We start from the raw sequence: 23,557 nt of genomic DNA on the forward strand, positions 1-23,557 counted from the left end.
TGCTTTTCAGTTTGCACAAAATTCAAATAAGAGTTCGCTTCCTTTTTCTTAAATTAAAAAAAAAAAAAGTTATAATTCAATTTCATGCCTGCGTTTTTTCCCCTTTCAAGTTTCTGTTACACCCACTTCATTTGTTATCTGTCACTGTGCATAAATAAACTTTCCTAAGTTGAGCTCAGGGGTGATCTCCCTTATAACTGAATAGTTTGTTTACTTCTTGAAAGAAGTGCCTGATTGCTATTTCTTTCTGAGTTCTGCAGTTACTGGATACTTCATTATCTCCCCAAACATCAGAGAGTGAAAAGGAGATGCAGGACTTGGGTAATCTTACAATTACCTTTTTATTTAGGGACTGATAGCAAAGAGCAACCAGGCTGACTCTTTAAGAACTGAATAATATGGCATTGGGAAGGAAATTTTACCTGAGCCAACTTAGAACCAGTAATGTGATAGTACTTCATTTTGCAAACAATTTCTAAAATTGTTTGACAAATGTGATGCTTGTTTTCTGTTCTCTGAGATGTGAAGAGCTTGTGTGAATACTTTGCAAATATATGTAATTAAAATTCATATAATAAACCATAGCTCCACTGGACTTGCCACATGGCAGTAAAGCAGAAGCCAGCAATCCATAAACTTCAGTAAACCTTTAGGTTAAAAAGAGATGGTAAATTTGAGCCTCGACTTTTCTGTGTGCTCAGTAGTTGATTGTGGATTCTGTTTTGCAGTGCTTAGCATAATTGTAATTTGTATTAATAATCTCTTGAGAATTTACATTCTGAGGGTTCGTACAAACTTCTTTTTAGAAACCTACAATGATCGTGTTTCACCAGAGGCATTATCTGCACATATCAAATGATGCATGCTTTCTGGTTACTGAATGTCGTTGAGATTTGAGATGTGACCTACTAATTCTCCTCTTGAGAGAGGATCTGTCCTTTGTAGGATAAGTGTTCGGTAGTATACAAAACTGTTATAACTAATCCTTTTTATTTTGGAAACTAATACTCTGATTGTTTGCCACTGGATGCTAAATTTCTTTTTATTTTACCTTTTCATCTTGTAATATTTCCAGACTACACTCTCCACTGTAAATTTATCTCCAGGGAAGTTTGGTATTAATCTAAGATACATGAACCCTTTTAGAAAGTCATTAATTGGTTTAGATATTTGTGTTAAAGTATCCCCTAGAAATGTCTGTCATCTCTATTTGGTAAATTGCTTTCACCCTCTTTGCGTGGATGCTTATAAATCAAGTATTTCTGCTGAAGTGTTCTTAGAATAAAGTTATAATGAAATAATATTTTTAAGTATTTAAAATTATTATTTTAATTACTTGTTTACTGAAGTATTTAAATAAACTATTTTCAAATACTATGAATATTAAGCACTACATTAAAAAAAATAACATTTCAGGTATCCTAGAACATCTGTTGACTACATTATCACACTGATAAGGTTTAAAGCTGTATTTTATTGAAAAAATTACTTAGAGTATATTATTTTATATTACATAAAGTTTGCACATTAACACTAGTTCACCTCTTTGTTCTATAGTGACATCTTCTGGTAGGTCTGAACATGCTCTTCCAAAATGATTTCTTTCAGTTGGATTAGTCATAAAATAGGAGAGCTGAGAAATAAGATCTCAGACTGTTACTCATAAATGTGTAGGGACTCAATATATTCCATGACAGGTTTTCTGTACAATTTTTTCTCCTCTTCTATTTATGCTGGGAGGACCATAAAAACCATAATTTGGAGAAGTCTGTGGGGACTAGGAGTAGTGGATACAATTTCCTCCTGCAGAATCATTGTGGAGTCGGCCCGAGTTGGTAGTGCCTCAGTCAATGTCACCAGCTGGTAGTCATTCTGGTTCTGCAGAGCCTGTTTAACATTGTGCTAGCAAATGGCCTGGTCCTTCCATTAGTTAAGCACTGATTAAATGTAATAAACTACTGTTGGTTTGGTGTTTTTTTTGTCTCCGTGATATTGATTTACGGGGCTTTCAGAGTTTGTTTTCAGCTAGTTTTATACCACTGCTATTGTACTAAGAGCTGTCTGGAGCTGGTAATCAGATTTTCTTCAGAAATGCTGGAATTACTTAAGCAATTATGAACAGGATTTATTGCAAACAAAAAAAACATCTTCCTTTTTCTGTTTGAGAGAGTAGCAGAATTCTAAAAATCCAATCTCCATATAACTCCATTTGCTTTCTGTGGTAGATTGTTTGCATCTAAAGTCAAAACTACCTGGCTTGAATCCTGGGAAACAGCTTTATGCTCTTCTCTGGACTTGAGCCAGATATACCTACTAATTGGACAATATTCCTGCTACTGTTTTATTTCCTGTTACCTGATTGATTACAATCTTCATTTTAAAATTGCTTAGTTTAGAATGATAACCAGTCCACTCTCCATGATCAGTTGTTCTCAAATCTAGATTTTAACCTGTAAAGTTTTCTCCAAGCCTATTTTGCAACAGTCCTCTCTTCCTGGGGGAAAAGTTGGGGATTAGCTCTGACAAAATCGCGTATTTGGAAGATACATGTCGGTTCAGGAAAGCCAGCTGGGAAAATGTAGAGGAACGCGTAGGAGCACCAGTTCTGACCCCATATTTGTATGCATGAATCCCATTGTGATTTCTGAAGGAAAACAGACACATCTTTGTGTCTACTCAGTGCTGAGTGGAAGTTGCATTTACAAGAAAGTATCATATTTAGTGTTTTCTTTTTACTTCAAAATGTTTTCCATGACTATTCAGAAATGATGTTATGACTGAGATTAGTTTCATATAATACAATAAATTGACTTCTGGGAGGTTGGGACAGGGCTTTCGGTTTCTATTGCAGGTTAGAGATTGGAGAATTAATGTTTGTGATTTGGGCTTCAGTTTTTTTCTTACACACTGTGGAGCATTTTTTTTCTGTTTTTTTCTTCTATCAAGATAAAAATAGGAAAAAGTAGAAGCTACAGAACATAAATCTTCATCCAATCTAAACAGTACCCTTTAAATGTATAGAATCATAGAATCATAGAATTGTTAGGGTTGGAAAGGACCTCAAGATCATCTAGTTCCAACCCCCTGCCATGGGCAGGGACAACTCACACTAAACCATATCACCCAAGGCTTCATCCAACCTGGTCTTGAACACTGCCAGGGATGGAGCATCCACCACCTCCCTGGGCAACCCATTCCAGTACCTCACCACCCTCACATTAAAGAATTTCTTCCTTATATCCAGTCTAAACCTCTGCTGTTTAAGTTTCAACCTATTATCCCTTGTCCTATCACTACAGTCCCTAATGAATAGTCCCTCATCAGCATCCCTATAGGCCCCCTTCAGATACTGGAAGGCTGCTATGAGGTCTCCACGCAGCCTTCTCTTCTCCAGGCTGAACAGCCCCAACTTTCTCAGCCTGTCTTCATACGGGAGGTGCTCCAGTCCTCTGATCATCCTCGTGGCCCTCCTCTGGACTTGTTCTAACAGTTCCATGTCCTTTTTATGTTGAGGACACCAGAACTGCATACAGTACTCCAGGTGAGATCTCACAAGAGCAGAGTAGAGGGGCAGGATCACCTCCTTCAACCTGCTGGTCACACTTTTTTTGATGCAGCCCAGGATACTGTTGGCTTTCTGGGCTGTGAGTGCACACTGCTGGCTCATGTTCATTTTCTCATTGACTAACACCCCCAAGTCCTTCTCTGCAGGACTACCATGAATTTCCTTTTTGCCCAAGCTGTAGCTGTGCCTGGGATTGCTCTGACCCAGGTGTAGGACCTTGCACTTGTCATGGTTAAACTTCATGAGGTTGGCATCAGCCCACCTCACAAGTGTGTCAAGGTCCCTCTGAATGGCATTCCTTCCCTCTAGCGTATCAGCCGAACCACACAGCTTGGTGTCATCGGCAAACTTGCTGAGGGCACACTCAATTCCATTGCCCATGTCAGCGACAAAGTTATTAAACAAGACTGGTCCCCATGCTAATCCCTGAGGGACACCACTTGTTACTGGTCTCCAGCCAGACACTGAATCATTTACCACAGCTCTGAGTGCGACCATTCAGCCAGTTCTTTATCCACCGAGTGGTCCACCTATCAAAATGATTTCTCTCCAATTTAGAGACAAGGATGTCATGTGGGACAGTGTCGAATGCTTTGCACAAGTCCAGGTAGATGACGTCAACTGCTCCACCCTTGTCCATCACTTTTGTAGCCCCATCATAGAAAGCCACCAAATTGGTCAGGCAGGATTTTCCCCTAGTGAAGCCATGCTGGCTGTCACCAAGCACCTTGTTATTTCTCGTGTGCCTTAGCATGCCTTCCAGGAGAATCTGCTCCCAGATTTTGCCAGGCACAGAGGTGAGACTGACTGGTCTGCAATTCCCTGGGTCATCCATTTTCCCCTTCTTGAAAATGGGGGTTATATTTCCCTTTTTCCAGTCATGAGGAACTTCTCCTGACTGCCATGATTTTTCAAATATGATGGCCAGTGGCTTTGCAACTTCATTCGCCAGCGCCTTCAGGACCTGCGGATGGATTTCATCAGGTCCCATGGACTTGTGTACATTCAGGTTCTTGAGATGGTCTCGAACCAGATCCTCTCGTACAGTGGGCCCAAGGTCTAGGTTTTCCCAGTCCCTGCATCCGCCTTCCAAGACTTGGGTGCTGTGGTCAGAGCCTTTGCCAGTGAAGACCAAGGCAAAGAATAGTGGGCAGTGTATCAGCAGGGAAAACTAACTTCCCTGCACATGCTTATCTGTGAACAAAAGTTAATGTGATCCTGAAGGACTGCTGTTTGGCAGGTAAATCACAGGATTTTTCTAGTGCCATGTCTGTGCTCGGGGTGTATGTGAATGCTGGCCACAGCTCTGAGTGAAGTGAAAGAGCTGAGGGAGCTGAACTGAGTCTGCCAGGTACACTGCAAACTCACTGTGTGTTTGGGAAATAGGTAACTTAAGAGGAAGACCAAGAGTATATTGGAGAAATGAAGGAGTAGGGGGCCAGTAAGTGGTTGGTAAATAAATTAAGTAGATTAGCTACGTATATGGTATCCAAGTGGGATAGAAATTTTGATTTAATTAATATAAACAAATTGACGTTTATGCCAAAGTTAACACACAAGCAGTTGCCAGCAGCCATTGTACAGCACATTCTTTTTTCTTTTTTTTTAATGCACATAATTGGGCAGTTGCAAAAATAAAAATTCTAAAAATGCATCTAGATTGAATTCTTTTTTTTATGTAACATCAAAAAAGGTATGTGAGAAACCTCATCTTTCAAAACTAATTTCATGGTTTCTAGGTACTGCATTTTCAATATTTTCATTATGTTTTTATTTGTAGTAAATTGCTGTATAATTCACACTCTCTATTTGATGATAAAAAAATACATTCCCGTATGTTACAAAATACCATTTCAGTATTGTATTGTTTATTGACTTCAGGCATACATTAAGTCTTGACTACAGTGCTTGTAAGTAGCATACATTTTGTTACTGTCTTTGAAATGTGCATCTGAAATAAAAAGAGTTTTTTGCACAATAGTTTACTGTGAGAAATTTGAAACACATACCTCTGTATTAGAGACTGCAGAATACCTATTGGGTTTCTACTTCTGAAGGTAATCCGCAAACGCATTCAGAAGTGTGTACATCAGTCTTCCTTCTTACAGAAATTTCTTCTAATATTTTTGTGTGTTACTGTTTCAGATGATCCCAATTTGGATGATTGATTTCTTGGTAATCAAGCTGTCAGTAGGCAGCTGAATCTAATATGATTCCCCTCAGTCCCAGTGCACAAAATACACATCTCAGTCACTAGTCTTGTCTGTGGCATCCTCTTTCTTCCCACTCAGGCTGAATGTTTTTTGAAAAGTAACTGTCTGTATAATACATACAAGTTAATAACGTGTAGGAATGCTGCTGGGGTTTTAGAAACTGCGTGTAACATAAAACAACCTCTGACTTTATTTGGATCTTACAGGTGCGCAGATTTGCAGAAGCATTCTTTTGTCTTGAGCATCCTAGGCAAGCTGCCCTTGCTTATCAGGAACTACAGTGAGTAGCCTTGAAGTGCACAGTATGTAGCATTATTCTATAGCTTCTGTTGTGCAGAAGTACTGTCTTGCAAAAATTCTTACATAACAATTTCAAGAGAAACTTATGTTCTAAATTAAGATTTGAAATATTTAATGAAAGTTATATAAAAAACTGTTAAAGAACTATTATAGCTATCAGATGATTAATTAGTAGAAAAGCTTCCACTAAAGTGAATGAAACTGCTGCTAATTTTTCTTGATGTACAACCAAATAGTTCTATTTTTTTTCATGGTAGGACTTCTTCCTTTGTTTCAGTGCTCAGAGTCATCTACAGATGTGTGCAGCTATCAAAAACACTTCCTTCTGCAGTTCCCTTCCACCCCTCCCTATTGAATGCAGTGAACTAGATGGAGATATGAACTCCTTGCCTATAATATTTGAAGATCGATATTTAGATTCAATTACTGAAGGTAAATATACCTCACAGTGTGTTTCTTTTTGAAGAAATGAGAAAAAAATAAGTAAACCCTGAGTATTTTTCTTTACATTTCTTGTTGGCTTTAAAGCTTTTTATTTGCTAGGGAAATTTTCTTTAGTTTGAGATTTGAGGATGTCTAGAGTTCTTTAATGACTAATGTCTTATAGTTTCAGTTACTTGCATAATCTTGTTATAAACAATCCTTTTTCTTTTTTCTTTTCTCCCCTTCCTTTTTTTTGGTGAAAGATCTGGATGTGCCCTGGTTGGTAGTTCAGAGTCTTCCAAGGTCGGAGTCCAATAAACTGGATAAATTTGAAGCTGAAGAAGGTTTTGTAGCTGGTTTTACTAGCCCAGAACTGAAAATAAGAGGTGCCTCCAACGTTTGGCATTCAGAAAGTGAAAAGATGCTAACAAAAACTTTGAAAGGGAAAAATGAAGATGCGAATAAATCTAAAGTTAAGGTTACTAAGCTCATGAAAACAATGAAACCTGAAAACGCAAAAAAAATTGTGAAACAGAACTCTAAGGACTCTGTGGTCTTAGTAGGCTACAAATGTTTGAAAAGTGCAGCACTGGAAGATGCCTCTAGAAGCTCAGAAGGCAGGCCTTCATACAATGCTAACGAGTGGCTGGACCCTACATTATGTGGATTTCCTTGTGATACAAAGACATACACCAGACAAATAAGTCAAGGAGAGCTTCCATTTTTGCCATCTGGAACTGAGGAAAAAACAGCCAAGACTGAAGGTGTCCCACCAGGTCCCAGAAGCCCTGTGCACTGTGAAAATGTGCCTGGTTTTGATAGACTTAGTATCTCCCAGACGGGCTCTGGAACTGTACAAACAGATAGTGCTCTACAACCCATAGGTGCATTTGAAGGTTGTCATGGAGGACAACCAGCTTCCTCAGGAGTCAGGACAATTGAAGTTAAACCAAGTAATAAGAATCCCTATGAAGGTGGGAAAGTAACTGTTCACATTGGATCATGGGCAGAGTTTCCACAAGATGGAGTGCAAGGAGAGAATTTGCAGACACCCAATATTCAGTGTTCAGAATCTGGAAATAAAATGAGTGTGGGAGAACAGGAACCAGTGCTTGAAAAGGAAGATGTCCATGAAAGAAACTTCCAACATACCAGTGACATCTTGACAAAAAGTAAAGGTAATCAGCCTGCTCTTTCTATAAAAGAAAGTCAACTTTCTGCAGGTGGAGACATGACTAAATTGCTAGAAGTTAGTGTGACATATGCCTCTTCTAGGTTTTCAGATTCAGGTGTAGAAAGTGAACCAAGTTCTTTTGCAACCCACCCCAACCCTGATCAGGTTTTTGAAAACTTCCAAGGGCAAAGTGCATGCAATAGTGAGAGAGCATGTCCTCAGCTTTTACTAAAACCAGACTGTGCTATAAAAAACACGATAGAAAGCCATTGCACTGAGAGTACCAGCGCTGTAAGTGAAATACAGTCATCCCTGACGTCCATAAATTCTCTGCCTTCAGATGATGATGAGCTGTCACCTGATGAAAATTCAAAGATATCTATTGTACCCGAGCACCAGTTAAGCGACAGTAAAACAGTATTAGATCTTGGAGCCACTGACTTGCCAAAATCAAACACCAGTTTGCAGCAACAGTGTGTTGTATTTTCAGGGCCCTTGGATAACAAAACTCTCTCTATACATTCCTCACTCTCAGGAACAGAAGATCTTTTACACTTAGTTGTTTCAGATGAAGATACATCTACTCATGTGAAAAGTTACAGCCCACAGGCAGAACTTGGCACAACCTGCAAGGACTCTCAGGACATTGAAAGGCATGTTAACATTAAAGAAGAAACAGTTAAATTGCCTTTGGAAATTACTTGTATGGGTGAGCCATCTGTTGTTTCAGGTTCTTCATCTGTAAATGCAGTGAATGAGGTTGAAAAAAGAAATGAAGGAAAGCATAATGAGCCTTTAGAGCTAAAGGAGACCACTGAAGAGCTGTCAATAGCTCATATAGATAATCCTTCTCCAACCAGTAGTACTGACATGGTAAAGCAAGGGCTTGTTGAAAACTATTTTGGGTCTCGAAGCAGCACAGATATTTCAGATATTTGGCCTGTGGACAACAGCGATCCTGTTAGTCCTCAAAAGGGAACATATGAAAAACAAATGATTTGCTCTTCCCAACAAGATGAAGAAGAAGAGGATGATCAGGAAATGATTGAAAACGGGTATTACGAAGAAACAGACTATAGTATGTTAGATGGAGCTTCCAGTGCTGACCAGGGTCATGCCTCAGCAGAAGAGAGAGGCCTGAGGTCTGAAAGGATTGATAGTGGGCCTCTGCGAGATGGAATGAGCATGCCTCCTGTCTGTACTCCTGGTTGTCTGTCTTTTCCTTCTTCTCTGAGAGACTCTCCTTGCAATGTTATCTCTTCTTCAAGGAATAAATCTGATGCAATTACACAACAGCCAGGCAGCACATCCTACAGCTCAGCTTCAGCTGTATCCTGGTATGAAAGCTCCCCAAAACCTCAAATGTTAGCGTAAGTGATTGTTTTAACCCAATCTTTTACTTTTAGAAATTATGTTAATATAGCATAAAAAGAGGAAAAGAGTTGTTAGGCTCTTAGAGTGCCCCCAGGACTGTGCTTATGGATTCTGCATGCTCAGTAACATCACATTTTAGATGTTCAGATAGAAAGTGTGTTAGCACTGAATTCCTTCTAACATCATCTTGTCATTTTATGCAGTTTGACAAACTTAAACCGAAACAACAATTTTTTCTTTCATTTCACTGATATGTTGCTTTTTTAAAAAATAATTGTATCACTGAAAAGCGATGTTGTAATAGCTGCTGAGCATAAAGATGGTGGTTTATGAAATGGAAGCTTAAAAAGCTTAATGGAAGTTAAAAAGAGGACTGGAGGACCTCTCCTATGAAGACAGGTAGAGGTGGGCTTGTTTGTCCTGCAGAAGAAAGCATTGGGGAGACCTTAGAGCAGCCTTTCGGTACCTAAAAGGGGGCTACAAAAAATCTAGAGAGAGTCTTTTTGCAAGGGCATGTAGGGAATGGCTTTAAACTGAAATAGGGTAGATTCAGATTAGACATTAGGAAAAAATTCTTTACTGTGAGGGTGATGAGACGCTGGCACAGGTAGCCCAAAGAAGCTGTGACTGCCCCATCCCTGGCAGTGTTAAAGGCCAGGTTGGATGGGGCTTGGAGCAACCTGGTCTACTGGAAGTTGTCCCTGCTCATGGCAGGGGAGTTGGAACTGGATGATCTTTAAGGTCCCTTCCAACCCAAACCATTCTGTCACTCTGTGATGATTCTATGAAAATAGCAAGCATAGGAAAACACTGAGTTTAAAAGCATAAAACCAAAACCAGTCTGCAGCTAGTTTGCCATCTACCTGGTGAAGTGAAGCAAATGTGCAATGCAAGCCAAGGTAGTGGCCTTAATTTTAAATCTTAACCCAAAATGTAACACCTCAGAGCCCATAGTGCTCTAAATTACACTGCAATTTGGATAACAGAAAAGCCAAATTTAGAGGAACATTAGGGATCCCAGATTTTACCTCTTCTTGATGATACCCCCTGCTGCTAACTGAACATGGGAAGCAGCAGCTTAATGTGTTGTATTGGAAGCACAATGTTGCTATTGGAGAGAAGAAAGCTTAAGAAGAGAGGTACAAAAAAGAATGCTGAGCAGATAGAAGAGATAAGAGACCAGATAGTTTGTGGTAAGCAGCTGAGAACAGGAGGGAAGGATTTTTAGCAGTAAAGGGAAACAGTTTAGAAGTGGTCAGAAAAATAGTATCTGAAATACTGAAGAGTAGGTACTGGCATGGAATGGAAGTATTAAAAGCAGAGGCTATTTCATGTGTTCTGTAAAAATAAAAGAAAGGGGCAACTTGGGGTAAAATCAAGGACTTGACCTTGGGGAAAGCAGAGACTCTGGGAGCATGGGATAACTGGGATTTCTAGAGGGCATGTTCTGTTCCACAGAGAACCAGCCTTGGTACATTCAGTTCAGAAAACATGCCTGGAGTGCAGACTCAAGTAACTTCTGTTGCGGAGTGATAAGACCAGCTGCCTGTAGTGGTTTCTCTTTAGGCTGACTTCATTGAAGCTTGCTCCTGCCAGTTAATGGGGAATGAGCTAAAGATAAAGCTGAGAAAACAGAACAAAAAGTAGAATGGGAGGAAAACAGTAAGCAGGCAGAAGAGGATAGCATACAGCATGATGCTGGGAGGGATCATGCAGAACAGATTAAGGAGGGAAAGAAGCGTAAGGAAGCATAAAGCCTGAAGTGCTGCAGGGAAACTGATATGCAGTTAATTATGTAGGGAGGTCATACAACAAAAAAAAAAAAGGAAGGGAAGAGGAAGAAAGGGAGGAATGCAAGGAACTCCCAGCATGTGGGGAGCTCAGCTATTGGAAACTGTATAGTGTTTGTGCCTTCATATAATACGTAAAAGATCAGGGGACTGCATCTGGCAAGAGTCAGTTATTTAGCCTACCAGAGGTACTTTTTGGTGAACAGTTGCAGCACTGGATCAAGCTCTCTGCTGACCTAGGAAATAGGTTTTAAGTTTGGCAAGAATTATCAAAAGTCAGTGGAAATCTTTACATTGACTTCTGATGCATCACAATTCCTGTAATTTTGTTACTACATTTAAGCAAAGCTGTTGCTCACTGAAGACCTGAACTAAGCCAGAATCTTCAGTAGTCCCAGAAGTACCTCCTAGTTTGCAGAGATGTTGAAAGGAGAGAGTAAAACTTGGGGTATGGATTTTGTTACAGAAGAAAAGGGGCTGTAGGAAGCTGCAGTAAAAAATATTTAGAAGGAACTGGTTTGTTTTGTGAAGATACTAATTTGATAAATGTATTTCCTTCATATCAATGACAAAAAATAAAGTAAAAAATACCACTATAAAACAGTGTTCTAGGAGACCTTACATTTGTCTGTCAATAGTAAATGTTACTTTATCATAAATGTGGTTCTGTTCCAGTTTCCTACAGGCTAAAGAAGAATTGAGGCAACTTAAACTTCCTGGATTTATGTATAGTGATGTTTTCAAGCTGGCTTCTTCAATACCTTATTTCAGTATGGAAGAGGAAGACTGCTCAGAAGAAGGAATACATCTTATAGTCTGTGTCCATGGCCTAGATGGTATGCTGGGAAATGTGATACTGAATGAGATAGCAGTTCGATTAACGGTCAGGTTTAGTGTTTGTCATTCAGACCCTGAACTGAATGCTTCTGAAATAGGTTTGCTGGGAGGAAATAGGAATCTGACATTGTATGGCTGCATTTGACAATACGTTCCATAGGTTCTTTTAAATTAAGTATCTTATGTAATGTTTGTCTTCTGTAAAACTTTTATGCAATTAAACCCATTTTATGCAATAGTATTTGTCTATATCATGGGAATAGAATGAAGTTACTAGCAAACCAGTTTTGGTTAAAATTTGTAATATTACAGCATCAAGGAAAGTAAAATGTATGTATGTTGTTAGGAAAAAAATAGTATTTGTAAAATGCAGTCAAGTATTTATAAAGTTTTAAAAAGTTGGCTTTATTTAATCGCAGAATGGTTGAGGTTGAAAGGGATCTCTGGAAACTCTTTAGTCCAGCTCCCCTGCTCAAAGCAGGGTCACCTGCCGAGGACCCAACCCAGTTGGGGTTTAAGTATTTCCAAGGGCAGAAAGCAGCTTTTGTTAAGCACTTTTAAAACAGAAGTACTCCTTACTACTACTGTAGATGTTCAAGTGCTGTTGCAGGCCTAGAAAGGACACTAAATTTACATTGGCCAAAAGATGTGGTGTTAAAAAACCCTGTGTATTTTAAGCCTTAGAAAACCCCATATGGTTAGAATTTTCTGATGAAATGGTGGGTTCCTACAAGTTCTTTCCTATTGATAATAGGTTTAAATAAAAATCTTGTGCTCTAATTAAGGCAGAAAGGGTACTCTTAAAAGCATTACAGGATCACTGATGTAGAGAAACCTTCAGGATGCCAGTGAAACTAGCATTTGTTAACTTAGGTACCAGTCTAAATGTACCTTTATTTGCTAACAGTCCTCTCTGCCCTTATTCCTTGCTCCTTCATGGAATTATTTAAGCTCTTTCGCTGACTTACATCAAAATTAATTAGGTTTTCAAGAATATAGTGTTCACAGTGCTATGCATGTGTTGGATGCTAGGACAGAATCACACACAGCTTCCTAAATCCTTGCTTTTTAAAACAGTGTCTGCATTGAATGTCATTTTTATAGACCATTTTGGCATTGCATTTGGCATTGCAGTTTATCTGTCGAGTCTTACTGAATTTTAATTAGGGCTGAGAATATCATTAGCTGTGCTTAAATAGAAAATTCATTTTGGTATTCTAAGTGCTTTCATTGCAAATTAACTTCACAAGTTAACTTGTGAAGTATTGCAAGTCTAACTCTTGGTTGTTTTTCCTTTTAAGGTAACAGCGCAGATCTAAGATTAGTGAAGACTTACATTGAGCTAGGGCTGCCTGGAGGGAGAATAGATTTTCTTATGTCCGAAAGGAATCAGGTATTTGCCAACAAACCAAGAATTTTTGTAACGCAATAAGCAGTGCACGTCTTCAGATGTGTTTATTTAATGGCACTATCGTGTGGCAGTTCACCACATTCTCTGTGTTTTTATTGTGTTCTCATGGAATCCATGATTTGATCTGTGGCTTGAGTTAAAGTAATTACAAAACATACTATGATATTGAAGGTAAATACGTAACGAGTAACATTTATTACTGACATTTTGTTGTGTGTGCTGATATCTCCTAAGTTCTCAATGTAATCAGTTAGGACTGTAGATAAATAACCTCAATGGTAAAAGTAGTGGTAGTGAAAACTGGTGTGGCAAGAAGGGAGATGTGTCATTTCAGAGGATCTGAGAAATACAAAATACCTGTCTCTTGATCTTTTGTCAGTGTACTACTGTAGGATCCACATTAGGACACTGAACCAATATCAAATTGCCTCTTGTGTTAAACTTTTATGAATTTTATTATTTTCAGCTGAAGTAAACTTGCCAAAACGCAGAAGACCAATTTTTACTTTTTGTGTATGTGTTACATATTGTATTAGACATACTTCAGGGATGAATTAGAACAAAGAGTCTCTCCAATGGCTCAAACGAAAGGTTCATTTAGTGCAGTAGTGTTTATCTGGCAATAGCTCCTGGGACAGGCTGGGCAGGCACCAAGCCGTGCTCCCTCTTCTCTAGCCCTACAGTTTTTGGCAGTCTGCATCTGAAACTTTTGGAGTGGGAATTCCATTGAGACCACTGAGCCTAATAGCTACTGACAGATGTTCCTTCTTAATGCTGGCTGATTCTTTATGAATGTTTTTACTTGCAGTTTCCACAGCATACAGTTGAGATTGCTTCTGTGGTACATACACATGACTAATTCGGTAGCAAAAAAGGGTATTTAAACAAATCCCCTTACAGCTTGTTTTGGAAAAATAATTAATAATCATTCCCCATTTTCCACTTCAGTTAATTAAGTATTTTATAAACAAGTACAATTTCTCCCTCTGGAGGCAACGTAAGAGACTTAGTCCATTCAGTATTTCTCAGGATCACATGAGAAACAGTTTCTGGTCATCCGTAATATCCTTCTCTGCCTCTTTTCAAGCTTCTTGTCATTTAAAATAAGATGATCCAACCAGGCAGGCCATTTAAGATGCTTTTTTTCTGTACTTCCCTTACTTTCCTAATGTAGATGATTATGTAGAACACAGATGTATAGCTTATTGTTTGCATATATGTTTAGGACTGTTTCCCTATGTAACATTGTTTTGCATTTCTTGCCATTTAATCACCCAGGCATGCAATACTGTAAGATTTTTCTGAAATTCTCTTCAGTTCTAGATTTGACTATCCTGGATATTTGCTTTTGTCTGCAAACTCTCACCTATCACCTCCTCCTTTTCTTTCCCAGATCATTTATCAGTATGCTGAACACTACAGATTTTAGCACACATCCTTTGGAACTTGTGTTGAGAAGTTTTAGGCAGCCTTTGCCTATCTCTTTTAATTCCTTACTGCTAATCATTGTAGAGAATCAATTGCTGTGAACTGGCAATAAGGCTTTTAAGGATTTTGGTTTGTTTTGAATAACCAGTACTAATGTAGACACTTTCTGCTGTTGCAGTAATTGTCTCACTTCTGTTTCACGGGCAGTGTGGTTTAGTTCTGAATATGCAGTTTGGTCTTCTGTTCCACTACAGATAAGATTATGTGTATGGGAAGGCTTAGAAGTAAGGCTGGCTGTGTAATGTTAAGATTTGGTTTGGTATGTTAGAAGAAAGTAGTGTTACAGTAAATTGTATATCACTTTATTCCATGTTACAAGAAAAAAAACCCTTGAATTATAATAACTAGCTGTAGTGTTTGTATTCAAAGTTAATATGGATGCTTTGTGTGCTGTTGATCAAAACACTGGGGAATAAGAATTCAGACTGAATGCAGAATGTATATTGCTGCATTAGAAAATACAGTTATTATTTTTTATTTCTTTTATTTTACAGAATGATACCTTTGCTGATTTTGATTCCATGACAGATCGCCTTTTAGATGAAATTATACAGTATATACAAATTTATAATCTAACCCTTTCAAAAATCAGGTAATATCTGTTCTATACTATTTACAGAAATAAACTTAAAACTAGAGCCCTGTGTTGTTCTGAACTATGATGCTCAGAAGCAAGCTAAAAGAGAGATGGTCAAGAGAAATTCAGGAAGGGGGAGGAATAGGGGAAAAGAGGACAAAGAAAAGAATGGGACTTCCCAGCCAAAGGAAAACTGCAGTGTTGTAAGCTCACCTAGTCCTGTTGGTGGTTTTAAGACAGAGCTAAGTATTACATTTAAGGAACTGCTGTCCTGTGCTTCCTCAGATCCTGCATGCTAGGGTTCTGCAGAAAAAGAGATAATATTTTGAGGAAGTCAAAGGAAACCATCATAGTGCTCTGTTGAAATGCAGTTAGCTTTCTTCTGATTTTATAGTCTCTTCACCAAGTATGACATAGCAGACTATCTTGTCATTCCTACAGGAAAATTCCATCTTATCAGTGATGTTGAAGGGCAGCTGCATGAAAAAAAAAAAACAAGAAAAATCATCATTCTGATGTTTTCTGATTGTTTCATCTGCTAAAAAGCATGTTTTACATCTTAATAGGAGGCTCACCCCAGTCTATGCATTCCTGCTTCCGTTGTCAGTTACTTCCATTTATTTTCTCAAAATACAGTACAACATTTGGGCAGACTACATTACTAACTCAGCTGCATTGCTGGAGTTAGCTCATTGATAGATGAAAGGGGCAAAATCAAGCCTGACTTCATACATTTGTTTAGACATCTTTGAGTTACACATCTGGAAGTTTTTTGACGTGCAATCACATGTATTTACTACAAGTTTTTGAGTACTTGTGCTTTTGGTAGGCCCTATTCAGCTAGAGAAAGCATCTAGCATGTTTAAACATAATTTTGCTTTTTAAACAAATGTTTCTATTTTGAGAAAGGCAAGATGTAACATGGTGAATTTTGTCTGAATTTATTTACTTATTTATTTATTTTAAATCACTGTGTGGTTGTATTTGTATCAAGAGGACTGCATGTTAGCAGCCTCAGTACAGGAGAGGGGAGTTCTGTAGCCCACCAGGCCATGCTGATACCTTCTCTCCCATGCTGTGGTCTGAAGGCTGTAATGAGCGCACCCACACTATGACCTTCTTGCTGTTCAAACCTGACAACTGAATTCTCTTTTGCGTCTCTCATAATACTTTAAATATGTAAATATTTTTTCAGACTCATCTATTATTTGTCACTTGAAAGAAAAAAAAAACAATTGTCAATTTTTACTTTAGATTCTTTTTCAAAGTGTATTCTTGTCTTTGGCCCTTCCAAAGCAGAATCTCCATTTCTCAGTGGTAGCTTGTCTTGTGAGAAAGTTAAACCTATCAGCTAATCCTGCAGCTGTTTCCTGGTAGCTGCATAAGAGAGCTTTCAGAAAGATGTGTTCATATGCAAGTCCTTGAAGGGTCACCGAGAAAGCTGAGGAAAGTGCTGTTGAGAAATCCTCTGCTCAAGTAGCCAGTGTTTTCCTATTTCGACTGTCCCACTGTGAAGAAAACAGACTTTGTGCTAGTTATCCATGGTCCCCTGAATTAATGCAGAAAAGTCCTGTTAGTGATATGGCTAAAGTTGTTATGCAGAAACTTCGTAGTATCTTTCTCAGGTGGTAGGCTTCCCTTCCAGCAGCCATCTGGGTTGTAAGATGGATGGTTTCTGTCTTCCTTAAGCAGTGGGACATCAGCATCTTGGGGCTTCAGTGCAAGGAGAATGATGTTCACGGTGGGTGGTTCTGCCTCCTTGGCCTTGGGTCTGACTGGATTTATTTTCATACCTTCATATTTTCAGTCTGCCCACATGCTCTCTCTTTTGTTTCCAATGTATTCTTCTTTCCCCCATTCTTTGTTATCTCTAATATTGCCTTCCTTTTTGTGAGTTGTAAGACTGTGCTTCTGCAGTGACCGTTAACAGACAGTTCTGGACCTCTGGTATACAATACCTCTGCACTCTCCTACACCACACTTTCTTCTAGTGATACACAGTTCAAGCCACACAGAATAGCTAATTGTTACTAATAGAAACTATATTGAAACTAAAGCAGTTTTAGGCCTGACTTCTTACTTCACTATACCATGATTGTTTTCATGGCTAAAACAAACTTGCAGTCAGTTCAGGCCAAGACGAGAGAAGTTCTGAGATTCTGTACTGTCAGGTCAATACAAAGTCTCATGCCTTCAAGTAATGGCAAAATTCTTGTACTGAGAAAAGATGCTCCCTGTACCATCAGGACACAGAGCCCTACAGTAGTGTCAGCTTCAGTGAACCAACTGATTTTGCCAAAGCTCCTACCAGTTACTGCACCAGGACGCTACCCAACATATGCCTTGATCTCTCCTCTGAACAAAATCTTTGCGCTCACTAGAAGTGTGCAGCAAGCATGAGCTGGAAACTTGATTCAAACCAGCTGTCTTATAAAACAGCTATTTGGTAAAGAATCATGGAATACTTCAGGTTCAGGGGACCTTTGAAATTCATCTGGACCAAATCAAATTGCTCAGTCATACCCATTCACGTTTTGAGTACCTGCGAGGATGGAATCCTTTCCAGGTCAGCAATAGCTAGGAAATAAACCACCTGCTCTTGCAGTATAGTTTCAGAAATCATTTTCCTCAGGTCTTACATAAATTTCTGATGACCTGTGTTGAACTTTAACCTCAGTTGGATTAATCAGCTCATCATCCTTTTCCCTGAGTAACATTGCCTTACAAGAAAAAGAAGGAGATTTTAATGTTATGCATATATTAAAACATCTGTTCATTGTTTTAGCACCTTTCTGATGATGGCTTTTGATGGATTTTTTTTTATTTTTTATTTTTCTTCTTTAAATTCTTATAGTTGAATAGGATTTTTCATGTGTTAGGCCAAAATAATGAGGTTTTGCTGTGTCTTAATTTCCAGTATGATCTGAATTGGCAGATTGATGCCATAAAGCGCATACAAGTACTGCAGTATAATTCTGTTACTTCAGTGTGTGTCTTGTATTCTAAAGGTGGCAATATTGCCACCTACTGTTAAGAAATGCATTGGTTTTTGCAGAGCATCCCAGTTGCAGTTATCTGAAGCAATCTTTCTGATTTCAGCAAATCCTTAAGCCTTTCTCTTATTATAAAATAATATTAAAGGCATACTGCATTTTCACCTGAATATCTGAACTTGAACACAATACGTTACTGTAACCTTTGTTATTTTTCTGAGTCTTTCCAAATTAAGGAGTATTTAATCTTTGAGCTCTAATTCTCTCATCTAATTGTAACCACCCTTTTTTCTTCAAATGGATCTTCCCTGTTTCTGAAGTTGTGGTTCAGGTATGCCTATATTCTTGAGGATGGTGGGATTGCTGGGTCATTTTTTTTTTCCAGTGATGAAATTGTCCTTTGTTGTGTTACAATATAAGAGTTTCTCATTCCTTTATGATATTTAGTACATAGTGGATAGACTGTCGTGAGAACATTTCTGCTAGCGTTCAGATCTTCTTGAGAAAATAATCTCTTTTACTCAAGAGCAATCATGTCATGTAGATCATCTTCAGGATAAACTCAGTTTCTGTGGATATTTTCTTATTCCTAAAGAAATCTACAAGTTTATTTTTCTTGTGCAGACTTTATGACGTACTCTGAGGAAATGGTTTAAATTTTATTATTCAAGAGAGTCAGCAGCTCAGTACTTTGTTTTGCAAATGCAGTGCTGTTGTGCTGACAGCACAGTGGATGCATGTCTTCCATTTCTAAATTAGTTAGGCAAACATAGCAAGCTGCAGCAAAAACTTTCCGATGTTGCAGCAATTTTGAAAATCTAGTAGTACAAGTGAATGGCAATCATACACACATACATTTCAACTGTGTATTGTAAGGAACAGATAGCCTGCTCTGTCATAGAAAGGTATGGTTGTGTCAGAACCTAATGCTTGAATTTTTTCATTTGGCTTTAAATTGGAATTTTCAGAGTCAGTAATTCTTGCTTGGGAAGCCATTGAACAGTCAAGTAATTTTTTAGTGCTGTGTTTTACACTTGGAGCTTTGTTTTAGCTATTTTTGTTGATGAATATAGTGGTACAGAGCAAACAGGAAGGACGATCTTACGGGTTTAATGTTGTGGCACATAGAATCATAGAATAGTTAGGGTTGGAAAGGACCTTAAGATAATCTAGTTCCAACCCCCCTGCCATGGGCAGGGACACCTCACACTAAACCATATCACCCAAGGCTTCATCGAACCTGGCCTTGAACACTGCCAGGGATGGAGCATTCACAACCTCCCTGGGCAACCCATTCCAGTGCCTCACCACCCTAACAGGAAAGAATTTCTTCCTTATATCCTATCTGAACTTCCCCTTTTTCAGTTTGAACCTGTTACCCCTTGTCCTATCACTACAGTCCCTAATGAATCACGATCCAGCCATGATAGTTCTGCTATGTATTTTTGAATGGTTGTCTGTTCTCTCCATGGCCTGAGATTACGTTTTAAAACAGGAACGTGCTTTTTCCTTCTAATTTTGTGAGTCTTGTCTCTGCAATATCCTCTGTAAGTCAGCGCATAGGATGGTGTAGTCCTTAACCTCAGCAGGGGTCTGTAAGCATAACTGCATAGTAACTAGAATTGTTTGATCTTGTAGTGGCCCCTCTGAAGAAATGTTTTATACAGACTTGTGAATATGACAGCTGACACCTCAGATTGAGTAATAATTATTCTTAGATATGTGAAGCTGAAGAGTCCCATCCATCTTCCTCCTAACATGCTTAACCAGGGAAACAACTGCATGTACCATTCCCCTGGCAGACAGATACTGTTCAATTGCCTTGCTCAAGCTAATAATCACTTCTTTTGGCTTAACTGCTAAGCAGATTTGAGATGTCACTTCTATTTTAAAGTAACCAAATTCAGTTAGATAATGTTTTTTCCCCCTTATAGGAATACTTTTGGAATTCTTCTCCAATAGGTTGTTTCAGTAACTCTCACGCGTTTACCATATCGAACACCATCACATGCCAAAGTAATGATTTATTCAGTCATGCACAGTTCATAAAAAGATATGAATACTTGGTGCTAAGAGAAATACACCCAGAAATAATCTTGGGTTTGGGTGGGGAATGCTGGTGGAAGGATAGTTTGTTTTGACTAGCTTTTCAAAAACCATGTATGAAATAATTCTGGAGGAGGTCAGAACATGCTTGTAATGACGTTGTGCAGCTTGGGAGATCTGGACAAGCTATGCTTTCTGTGTGACCTAAAGTACAGGCTTCTGAATGGAAACTTTACATTAATATTTTCCCTATGCTCTTTTAACATTGTATGACATCAGTTCTGTTTTTCTCTTGTTTAATAAAAAAATAGATTGTCGTCAAATTCTGTGTTATACTGTTTCTTTCTTTTTAAACAGCTTTATTGGACACTCACTGGGTAATTTAATAATCCGTTCAGTGCTCACAAGACCTCGATTTAAATATTACCTCAACAAACTTCACACCTTCCTATCTCTGTCTGGACCACATCTTGGTACCCTCTACAACAGCAGTGCTCTTGTTAATACAGGTAAAGTAGTATTTTCAGTTGTACAAGTTTAGACTTTCTTTTTGAAATGCACTTAGAAGTTTCAGGTGGGATGCACATTTCTGTAGTACTTTGATTATGAGAAAGGGCGTGTTTCACTGTCATGTGAAGAGTTATAAAAATGTAAGCATTGATAGAGGAATGTGCAAAAGATGGTTGACATAAGTGTTTTCAGTGTGTTTGATTCAGGCTTTCTATTATAGCATAAACAAACTCCAGTTTTAATGTGTTGAGCTCAATTTATTTAAAAACTGAATTTTAATATACTTAATCTGCAAAACCAATAGGTAAAATCCATTAAAATAATTCTGAACTACCAGTAGTGTCTTACAACCTCATAACCTGCAGTGTGTTTCTGCAGATGTGTTTATACCTTATGAATGTCTGTTTTCTAAAAGTAAATGTAGCTCTAGGAGAACTTGTCGAGACTGCTGACTTTTGAAATAAACATTAGAAAATATTTTCAGGTAGCATCGAATTTTAAAATTAAAAGCTGTTTCTGAGATTAGCACCTTGGAGAGTCCAAACCCCCAGTGTATAACACTTACTTTCACTGGAGAGAAACATGCTCATTAAACTTTTTTAATACTTTGTTTAGTGCCAGTTTATTTATTGGTTTATTATCTGGTTTCATACAAAACTGAGGAGGCAAAAAACTTGTGGTGAGCTTAAGAGAAGTGGATAGGAATTGTGGACTAGCTGGAGTTACTTTTGGAGTCTATAAAAGCAGGGGGAACGTGAGAACTCTTTGAATTTGTTTGAAATGGTACCATTTATAGCCCTCAGTACACTACCAGTAAACTACTGGGTGTTTAACGTAGTGTATCATTGAACAGCTTCTTTCCAGTGTTTTAAACTGTAACTGAATCACTTAGCATTACTTTGTTTTTAGAAATGGCAGTTTTCCACCAGACAAAGAGGTAGGGCTGTTTGCTCGTTTATATAGTCACCAGCAAATGGCTTTCAGTTAATTTACCAGTAAAACTATCAAATTATAATCCAGAATGTAATCATGTACATTAGTGGAAATAACAGCCTTCATGCTTTGTTATATATATAAACAGGAAAGAATAATGAACAAAAAACGTCAGTGTTTCTGGGCTTGACAGTGCTGGCATGAAAAATAAAATTAATATCCAAGAGGCTAAATATATAGACTTTACATATTGTGCTTAAATGAGTTTTCATATTTTACTCTGATCTGTACTCATGTTGTACCTAACAATGCAGGACTGTGGTTTATGCAGAAATGGAAGAAGTCTGGCTCTTTATTGCAATTGACATGTCGAGACCATTCGGATCCACGACAAACATTCTTATACAAACTCAGTAAAAAAGCAGGTAAGCTTTGTTAACACTTCCTATCTTTTAAAGGCCACTAAGTGAATAGGAAACCTAAAAAAAATTAAAATGTTTCAAACAAGCTCCTGATTCAGTTTACTTAAGAGTTACTTTCACTTTAGTCCCATATTCTCCAAGTAAACAGTAACCATTTTCGTTGCAGAGGTGCCTCATTACTGTGTGACTTTCTTTGCTAGCTATGAGCAGAAGTTCCGATGTATCAGCTTTCTCTTGAACCACTGAAACTGGTGATTTCAGTGTGATGAATCAAGTGCATGTACATTCATTACCTTTTCTATTTGCCTTTCTTATCTATTCTATAAACATAAAAATCTGCCTTATAGTTTTTGCTGACTAGTTGTTTGTTACTTTATTGCAATTGTTAGGTAAAATGAAAACTAATTTTGTTGAAGGAGGAGTTGTAGTTGCTAGAATAGCTAAAAAACCCAGGCTAGATTATTCATACAATGTCATTCATCCCATTTTCTCTGGTTTGAATATTCTTATTTCAGCTGTTGACTGAGAGGCAATTTTGCCAGTGGATAACATGCCAGTTGTGGGGTAGTTTCTATTAAGCATTATAAAGTTACTGAGGATTCATCCAACAAGTGTTTCTCAGTATGTGTCAGCCAAGCAGTTGTGGAGCTAGAGATGCTCATGGAGTTCTGTGAAAAATCCATGCATGGCTTTCCCTCAGAATATTCGTAGGTTGTCACAGGTGATACTGTGTTGAAAGCAAAGCAGTACAAAGATACAGGCAGGAAAAGACTGACATTTAGCTCTTGAGATGTTTTCATAAAAACTTTGGAGTGTTGAAAGAAGCACAAAAGAATAAGGAGCAAAAGAATGTCACGGATAAGATATGAATATTGATCAAAAACTGATTTTTGGAAAAAACATAGGGTTTTTTTTCCCGTTCTGTTCAAAACCTTCTATCACAAGGTAATTTTGTTGCCAGTTAAGTAAAACTTAAGGCTGAACTGGGGTATTTAAAGATTTTGAAAATAAATGAATCAAAGTTACAAGCTGATGAGAAGTTACACAGTGGATGTTGGGTATGACTGTGGGACCTGTGTTGTAGAGATAATCAGATGAATGAATCAGTTGGCTTTAAGGAATTTAGTATTCCTTGCTTTTATGTGTATACCTCCCAACATGACTAGAGACACTGTTATTTGAGTATTGTTGTCTAATTCTAGAAATACAACATACATTTCTTACAACAGACCTCTATATGACAGGCTTTTTGAAAGACATGGATAGCATTATCTTAAGAGTCACGACATGCATTTCAGACTTCATTCCCCATAAACTGTAGAAGGAGCCTAAAACTCTTAGGACTCAGTCTCTTATTTCTACCTTCTTACTGAAGAGGTGGAAAGAGCTGTACCTCAGGCCACAGCCTCATACAGAGTCTTGTTTCCAAGTCCTTCAGTGGGCTTGGTTTGAGGGAGAAGAAAAGGCTGGGGGAGAAGGAGAAAGAAATGTAGAAGTTTGA

The 23,557-nt window shown here is 38.2% G+C and overlaps 1 protein-coding gene across 2 annotated transcripts in view; it reads left to right on the forward strand.

Moving 5' to 3' along the window:
• The window catches only part of FAM135A (family with sequence similarity 135 member A), a 90,349-nt gene that overhangs the window by 56,760 nt on the left and 10,032 nt on the right, over positions 1–23,557 (forward strand). The window contains exons 13-20 of one of the 2 annotated variants that reach the window (XM_034060450.1): positions 5,985–6,058; positions 6,356–6,510; positions 6,765–9,045; positions 11,515–11,675; positions 12,978–13,069; positions 15,070–15,167; positions 20,549–20,700; positions 21,949–22,059. In XM_034060450.1, coding sequence (XP_033916341.1) covers positions 5,985–6,058; positions 6,356–6,510; positions 6,765–9,045; positions 11,515–11,675; positions 12,978–13,069; positions 15,070–15,167; positions 20,549–20,700; positions 21,949–22,059 — 3,124 coding nt within the window. The remainder of the gene's footprint in view (positions 1–5,984; positions 6,059–6,355; positions 6,511–6,764; positions 9,046–11,514; positions 11,676–12,977; positions 13,070–15,069; positions 15,168–20,548; positions 20,701–21,948; positions 22,060–23,557) is intronic. The other variant, XR_004549447.1, reaches the window with a different exon arrangement.

The sequence above is a fragment of the Melopsittacus undulatus genome, chromosome 3 (genome assembly GCF_012275295.1).
Source record: "Melopsittacus undulatus isolate bMelUnd1 chromosome 3, bMelUnd1.mat.Z, whole genome shotgun sequence".
Taxonomy (NCBI): Eukaryota; Metazoa; Chordata; class Aves; order Psittaciformes; family Psittaculidae; genus Melopsittacus; species Melopsittacus undulatus.